Source organism: Nelusetta ayraudi, unplaced genomic scaffold (assembly GCF_046127955.1).
Source record: "Nelusetta ayraudi isolate G7.1 ecotype Tasmania unplaced genomic scaffold, CSIRO-AGI_Nayr_v1 ptg000185l, whole genome shotgun sequence".
NCBI classification, from domain to species: domain Eukaryota; kingdom Metazoa; phylum Chordata; class Actinopteri; order Tetraodontiformes; family Monacanthidae; genus Nelusetta; species Nelusetta ayraudi.
The window spans coordinates 77,041-85,000 of record NW_027466234.1 but is presented as its reverse complement, the minus strand read 5'-3'; the positions used below and the strand labels follow the sequence as shown (position 1 = coordinate 85,000).

The window sequence follows — 7,960 nt, the reverse complement described above, 5'->3', positions numbered from 1 at the left end:
CCTGGGTCTTCCTCAGGGTCTCCTCCTGGTGGGACCTGCCTGGACCACCTCTCCTGGGAGGCGTCCAGGAGGCCCAGCTCCTCACGCTGGGCTCCTCACCCTGGGCTCCTCACCCTGGGCTCCTCACCCTGAGCTCCTCACCCTGAGCTCCTCACCCTGAGCTCCTCACCCTGGGTTCCTCACCCTGGGTTCCTCAGCCTGAGCTCCTCACCCTGGGCTCCTCACCCTGGGCTCCTCACCCTGGGCTCCTCACCCTGAGCTCCTCACCCTGAGTTCCTCACCCTGAGCTCCTCACCCTGGGTTCCTCAGCCTAAGATCCTCACCCTGTCCCTCAGGGTTCTCTAGCCCAGCCACCCTATGGAGGAAACTCGGCCTCTTGTATCCAGGATCTGGTTCTTTGGGTCACCACCCAAAGCTCCTGACCAGAGGTGAGGGTGGGAACGTAGCTCAACGGGTAAATCCAGAGCTTCTCCTTTCAGCTCAGCTCCTTCTTCACCTCCACAGGTCAGTGGAGCCACTGCATCACTGCGCTGATCCACCCGTCGACCTCACGCTCCATCTCCCCCTCACTGGTGAAGCAGACCCAGAGAGACTGGAGCTCCTCCACCTGAGGCAGGGTCAGAAGCTCCACCCACCTGAGGCAGAGGCTTCCCGTTGGCCGTCTGCTGGTTTTCTTTCTCGTCAGAAGAAGAAAGATCTCCCTTGTTTGTGTTTGGGAGGCTCGCTGTGCTCTCCACAGGGCGCAGTGCCGTGGAGCCGCAGTGTGAGGAAGCTGTGCGCTGCTGTTTCCTGTCCAGAGGAGTTGTTGCCCCTCCCCCCTCCCCCTCCTCCACCGTGTTGCCATGGCAACCTCCCTCCTGTCAGCATCAGTGTTGCAGCAGCAGCAGCAGCTGTTGTTCTTTCAATAAAGCAGCTGGTTTCCAAACTGCGTCTTTGTGGATTCACTGCTCGGGTCCATCACTGGACGACATGATGGCATCTCTAGGATGGCCAGAACAACAAGTGAGAACACGCTGCAATAGAAATATCACAGAAATACAACTTCTAGAATGTGAACATGTGGAATAATGTGGATGTTCCTGCAGGGTAACAGGGGGGACGCTGTGAGATGTTTTTCGAGGGGAGTGACACAATAGCAAAGTCTGACACTAATCTGTTTATGTCCCACTGCAGCAGTGTGTGTGTGTGTGTGTGTGTGTGAGGGAGTGAGAGAGAGAGAGAGAGAGAGCAAGGCTGCACAGAGGCCACAGATTTATAGAAATAATCCATTTCAAATTTATTCAGCAGCTCAGGGATTAAAGAGCAGGAGAATCTCACCGCTGTGTGTGTGTGTGTGTGTGTGTGTGTGTGTGTGTGTGTTCCACCTCCAGCCACCAGGGGGAGGTGAGTTGAGGGAACCACTGGGGAAGGTGTTGACCATGTGTTGGCCAAATGAACGATGATGATGTCATGTGTGACAAATGTTATTTTCCACATGCTTATTGATCTCTGGACTGAAAACCTACTGACCTTTGACCCCCAGGGCCGAGGTCTTCTAAAATAATCTCCTGTCTCCCAGAATATCATCCACGACACAACAGTTCAAATAGCTCCACTTCAAGCAACAGCCTCTAGGGGGCACTGACTCTCTCACACACACACAGAGCAGCTTGAGAACCCTGAGAGGCTGACCAGGGCTCAACAGCGCCCCTTTCTGGTCGTAAAGGGGACTGACGTTCAGTTGAGACCTTGTGTTTCAGGAGATTTTATTACTACCGTCACAAATGTCAGTAAAGTGAGATAGCAATGATTGATTGATAAGGAGCTGATTATGAGGGATCGTCGGTCGGGTCACACTGACCCTGGAGACCAGCTGGGACCAGCTGGAACTGGACCAGTGGCTATGGTTCCGGCAGGAGGCTCCTAAACTCACATCAGCTGCTCTGGTTTGGCTGCCATGGAGATTCACCACTGTTAGCCCTCTGTTTACTGCCTGTCATATCGAATCCTGTTGAGTAGAGCAGTAATACACTGTAATAATATCAATAATAATAATAATAATAATAATAATGATGATAATACACTCCACCTGATAAACTATCATTCATGGTACAAATCCTCCTCTGTTGTGTCTTCAGTCTTTATTGTGTAGTATTGTGTGTCTTTGTACACATGACAATGCGGTTCATTCACCAACTGGGACGATTGTTCCCCTTCACATGTGTCACTGATGGTCTTCCGGCTTGCCCAGCCTGCTCCCTCCCCCTCATTGTGTCGTCATCATAACACGGAAGCAGTCGACGGAGCGGCAGCGGTGGCAGCAGCAGCAGCTCCAGCAGCTCCTCAGCGGTCGGAACCGGTGCATCCCGGTGCAGGTACAGGTGCAGGTGCAGCCAGACCGGACAGGAAGCCCAGGCCGGCCGGCCGGAAGCAGGAGCCGCAGTTTGAGCCTCCCCTTGAAGCCCTCGTCATGGCGCTGATCCCGTCGCAGGTGCTGCGGGTCGCCATCCTGCTCTCCTACTTCTCCATCCTGTGCCACTACCGCGCCCTGGACATGCCGGCGCACCAGACCTACGGCGGCAGCTGGAAGTTCCTCACGTTCATCGACCTGGTGGGTGTCACCGTCTAACCCGTCCGGCCGGAACCAATCGCGGCTTCTGTCGCTCCTTCTTGTGATGGGGACGTTCTAAACCGCTCAGCCAGCCTAATAAATAAATAAATAAATAAATAAATAAATAAATAATAATAATAATAATAATAATAATAATAATAATAATAATAATAATAAAACATTTCACGTAGCTAAATGTCGGAAATCAGCGATTCTGGAGAGGTTGAAGTGTGCGCGTGACATTTGGTGATCGGTTGATCGCTGCTGATCGTTGACCGCTGTTTCCGGTCATTAAGCTACGTTAAGCCTCTATAATGAGCGCCTATGGAGAGAAAAGGGCTTAACTGGAACAGTTTCCATAAAACACGAGTTGTCCTTTTGGTTTTTGGAGAGGTGAAAGTGGGCGTGTCTCGAGATATTCACACTAAATTGGGCGATGATTGATCGCTGTTTTCAGTCTCCTATTCCGGTCTTTATTTGGACTTAATTCACTGACGTGGGGTCGGTTTGCACTTCATTTATCTCCGCGATGCTCTAATCTGCTCCAGACTGATTCAGTTCATGCAAAATTCCTCCCCGCGGGTTCCACCGGAAATTCATTCCTCAGGCGGCTAGCTAGAACCTGTTTGGCCACCGGAAGTTGTTGTTTTAAAACCTTCTCCACCTTGATTACGTCTGTGAGAAGGCACCAAGTACGAACCATTACAAATGAATGAATGAATGAATGAATGAATAAATAACAAGCATTAAGGCTGCTGAGCTGCACTTCGCCTCCTGGTGGCTGGTGGCTGGTTGCAGCGAGTCTGAAGTCTTGCTTCACCTAAACAAGATGTTTCAATGTGCGATTGTCAGCCTGGTTAGCCTGCTGTTTGAGGCGGTAGCAGCTCAATTTTAGCTACTTGGCTGAAGGGTACGACAGACACACAACAGTGGTGTCATTGTCACTCAATCATGTCGTTACGTGTGTGTGTGTGTTCACTCTCTCTGGCAGAGGCTAATTCTGTTAGCGCTTGCTCCCAGACAGAGGCATTGTGTTTCAGCGTTACACAACATAACGACTTAATGACTTGTGCAAACTTGTGCGACCTCTCTTGTTTCATGGCGTTCACTTCCTTAAGGCCTCAGAATATTTTGGGATTTAGTCAGAGTGAACAAACGCCCTCAAAAAAACAACAACACAACACCAGGTTTGGTTAAACAAATGAAAGAGCAACCGTTAACGGAGCCGTTAATCCCCGTGTTTACCACAAATATTGGATGTTTGCTCTGGAAAGTACTTCAGCTAACAACTGCTTCACCAGCTGCGTTTCCGTGACAGTTTTTCGCAAAATAAAAGCGATAGTTCGAAAAAAAATTTTTTTTAGACGAAGTACAATTGTGATTGGCAGGCGTTTCCATTGAATGGTGTGAAGCGCATACGTTTGTTTGCTGTCCAGAATTCTTTTTACAACTTGTAAAAAATATTCCGGCTCCTCCTGATCCGTCCAATCATAAGCGTGTCAGTGTGAAAAAAGTGTTTCCATGACACTTTAGTGATCATTCGTTCATTCATTCATCCATTCATTTTCCATACGCGCTTAGTCCCGAGCTCAGGGTCACGGGGGTCTGCTGGAGCCTCTCCCAGCTGTCATAGGGCGAAGGCAGGGTGACACCCTGGACAAGTGGCCAGTTCATCGCAGGGCCACTTTAGTGATATTCCTCTGTATGGATCCGTGTGGGAAACCACCTGATGAGAGTCAAAACCTTTCAGCCGTGTTTGAGAGGTTTTTCCAAGCTGAGCTGCTTCCATCACCAGCTTTTATTGCCATGTTTAGGTTTTGCGCGGCTCTAGGGGTGATGGAAACGCAGCGACTGACTTGTTGTCTGTAAAATCATTCACACTCGCTCAGGATTTAAACTTTATCTTCTCAAATATTGCTTTAAAGTAGGTCTTGAGTGTGTGTGTGTAGCTGCAGTGTGAGGTGACAGGCTCTCTCTGGCTCCCCCTGCAGGTGATCCAGGCTGTCTTCTTCGGCCTGTGCGTCCTGATCGACGTCTCCAGCCTGCTGACGAAGGGCGGCGACAGCAGGGAGCAGGAGCGGCAGCTGAGGAAGCTGATTGGCCTGCGGGACTGGATGATGGCCGTGCTGGCCTTCCCCGTTGGAGCGGTGAGCACACACACGCTAAAACACACAGGAGCTGTTCGGAGTGAGATAGGTTGTCCCGCTGGTGCAGCAGTGTGTGTGAGGCTCCACCACCAGGGGGCGGCGGAGGTCGTTTCTGCTTCACTTTGATGAGAGAGAGAGAGAGAGAGAGAGAGAGAGAGAGAGAGAGAGAGAGAGAGAGAGAGAGAGAGAGAGAGAGAGAGAGAGAGAGAGAGAGACTGCTGGCAAACACAGCTTTAGCATTTAGCATGCTAATGCTAATGCTGGGACGTGGTGTGTGTGTGTGTCTCTCTACGCAGTTCGTGGTGTGCACCTTCTGGTCTCTGTACCTGGTGGACCGGGAGCTGGTCTACCCCAAGCTGCTGGACAACTTCATCCCCCAGTGGCTCAACCACGGCATGGTGAGTAGTGGCCACCAGGGGGTGCCAGCAGCAGCAGAGGAGACTGTGTGGTACTCTGTGTGTGTGTGTGTGTGTGTGTGTGTGTTGACCTGAGTTGTGTTGTTGCTGTGTTGCAGCACACCACCGTGCTGCCCTTCGTCATCATCGAGATGCGGACCACCCAGCACCGCTACCCCAGCAGGGGGTGGGGCCTGGCCGCCGCCTGCTGCTTCTCCCTGGCCTACATCCTCTGGTAGGGGGCGCTGCTGGCCTCTCCTGCAGTCAGTCAACGCACCACCACCACCACCACTGGAACACACATGACCCACTCACACTGTCTCCATCTTTTCCTCTTCTTCTTCTTCATCTATCACTCTCTTCTCTTTCTCTCCTTCACATCTTATTTTCTTTTCTTCTCTCCTTCTCTTGTTCATCTCTTCAACTTCTCCTTCATCTGCCTAACTCTCTGCCTGTTGGCCCCTCCCCCCCGCCTGTTGGCCCCACCCCCTGCAGGACCTACTGGGTGAACCAGGTGACAGGTGTGTGGGTCTACCCGGTGCTGGAGCGGATCGGCTCGGTGGCCCGAGTTCTCTTCTTCGCCGCCATGACGGCGCTGATGTGCCTCCTGTACACCCTGGGGGAGACCCTCAACTCCTACATCTGGGACCCCCCCACTGGTGCACACACACACTGGTGCACACACACACTGGTGCACACACACACACTCTCTCCACTGTCTCCCTCATCTTCCTCCTTCTGCTCTTTTTCTCAGCAAAGGTCAAAGGTGAGTGACCTTCGACCCCAGTCAGACGGGTGAGGGGGACCAGGCGGCCAAGCAGAGGTGCATCATGTGAGCGGCTGACTCCGCCCCCAGCGAGCAGGACAACAGCAGCAGCAGCAGTCGGGTGTAAATACAGAAACAACGTTTCTGCCTTTGTGTTGTCGTTGGGTTTTTGTTTTGTTTTTGCCTCTTTGTGATTGGCTCCTCGGACGCTGATGTCAGATCTGCTGCTCCTCTCCATGTTGGCGTCCAATCAGACGCCTCCTCACTGACACAGCAGACACACCAACTCCAGGACCAGACCGCTACATCACAACACCAGGAATTATTTCAGGAAATGTTTTTTTTAATTATTATTAATAATATTATTATTATCACTGCTGTTTTAATGATTATTTTTAATCTAGGAATCACATTTGATGAATAGGAAAACACGTGTTGGTCCAAAGTGAATAAAGGCTGAGTGGAAACAGATTATTTGTCGTTAAATGATTTTTTCATGGGGAAAGAAATGATGGACAATTGAGTTTAAATAATGTTGCAATTCATGACTGACTGAGCTGCTCTCCTTCGCCCTCTAGCGGCTAAATGATGAGGAACAACAGGACTGTGTGTATTTATTATTTCTTGACTTTATTCTATAAAAATGAAAACACAAATGAGGAGACAACAGCTGATCGGTCCTGCATGTCTTTAGTCCTTCCGTGTTCTGGGTTTTGGGGCTGAAAGAAAGAAAAAAATGTATATCCCAGATGTTTAGAAAGAGGAAGACTGAGGTGAGGAAGAAAAAGATCACCGTTTGGATTCTCCTGCTTGTAGAACATCTTCAGCATCTCCACCGCTTCCTCTGCGCGGTGGCCCGAAACACACTGAGGAGAGAGAGGGAGAGAGAACAAGAGAGCGAGAGAGAGAGAGAGAGAACCTTAATCACTTTGGGACTTTACGACAAGCACACAGCAGCGTTGAGACTCCGCAGGGGAAGACGGACCCTGAACGCAGCACCGCTCTTCAGTCGCTCCGCGGCGGAAACATCCAGAACGGAGCCGCAGCCTCCGAAACGCTCGTTCCTGCAGCCGTAGACCACCAGGGGGAGCTCTGAGAGCTGGTCAAGGCCAGTAACGCGCGCGCACACACACACACACACACACACAAGGCCAGTAACACACACACAGAGGATACTGAAGAGCCGCAGGGCTGCGGCGCACATGACGCACGGCTCCACGGTGACGTAGAGCGCCGTCCGCCTGCAGGTGGCGCTCACATCCAGGCCGCAGCGGCCGCACCAGTCCAGCAGCTGGTCCAGGGCCACCATCTCGGCGTGGCGGGTCGCCTGCAAGGACACACAACTTTTATCTCAACCTTCATTTGGCTGACGTCACTACCAGCAGCGTCAGCAGGTGTCACACTCGGGGAAAACTGGAGTTACATTTTTGGTCTCGTTGACTTCGTTCCTCCCTTTGCCCACAACCTGGTCCCTGTAGACCAGCAGGCAGCCGACCGGAACCTCTCCGTTCTGCAGAGCTTCTCTGGCCTGCAGCCCGGTGGACACAAACATAGACACGACAACTAACTGACATTTATCACCTCAGGCAAAACACACAAAAACTATGTGGGATATTTTTCGGATAGTTTGTGAGTTTTGCAAAGTTGGAAGTGTTTACTTTAAAGTAAAATATGTCGGCTGATGGATCCCAGCTGCAGTCGCACGGTCCGGTCCGACCCACCCACCATGTCGAAGGCGCTGTCCATCCACCGCTCGATGTCCTCTGCACTCGGACAAAAAACCTCCTCCGTTTCCATGACGACCTCGGCTCGTTTCGCGCCGTTACATTGGTTGTGTGTTGTTGTTTTTATGTCATGCTGCCGCAGCAGCAGGAAGCGACATGAGCTGCGGCAGCCGGGGGAAGAAAATACCAGACGGACCGGATTCCAGACATGACTAGTCGAGCGACCCAAGTGCTCTTAAGACATTAATGAACGCATCAAGAAGCATCGATGGACTGGAACATTAAGCAAGCGGTTTTGAACTAGATATAAACCGGAAACGATGTGTTACAATTCAAAG

At 51.3% G+C, this 7,960-nt stretch overlaps 2 protein-coding genes across 2 annotated transcripts; one reads left to right on the top strand and one right to left on the bottom strand.

Moving 5' to 3' along the window:
* The first annotated feature begins 2,186 nt into the window (after positions 1 to 2,186).
* On the top strand, positions 2,187 to 6,369 carry aig1 (androgen-induced 1 (H. sapiens)). Its single transcript, XM_076015305.1, has 6 exons — positions 2,187 to 2,590; positions 4,582 to 4,737; positions 5,034 to 5,135; positions 5,252 to 5,367; positions 5,628 to 5,791; positions 5,887 to 6,369. Exons 1-6 carry the CDS (start codon positions 2,210 to 2,212, stop codon positions 5,904 to 5,906), a joined length of 939 nt encoding a protein of 312 aa, XP_075871420.1. The 5' UTR covers positions 2,187 to 2,209; the 3' UTR covers positions 5,907 to 6,369.
* A 138-nt stretch (positions 6,370 to 6,507) lies between these two features.
* Positions 6,508 to 7,827, bottom strand: adat2 (adenosine deaminase tRNA specific 2). The gene is made up of 6 exons (XM_076015307.1): positions 7,624 to 7,827; positions 7,322 to 7,426; positions 7,075 to 7,225; positions 6,884 to 6,990; positions 6,692 to 6,764; positions 6,508 to 6,617 (listed from the first exon to the last, which is right to left on the bottom strand). The coding sequence occupies exons 1-6, from the start codon at positions 7,693 to 7,695 to the stop codon at positions 6,589 to 6,591; spliced, it is 537 nt and encodes a 178-aa protein (XP_075871422.1). The 5' UTR covers positions 7,696 to 7,827; the 3' UTR covers positions 6,508 to 6,588.
* Positions 7,828 to 7,960: the final 133 nt, after the last annotated feature.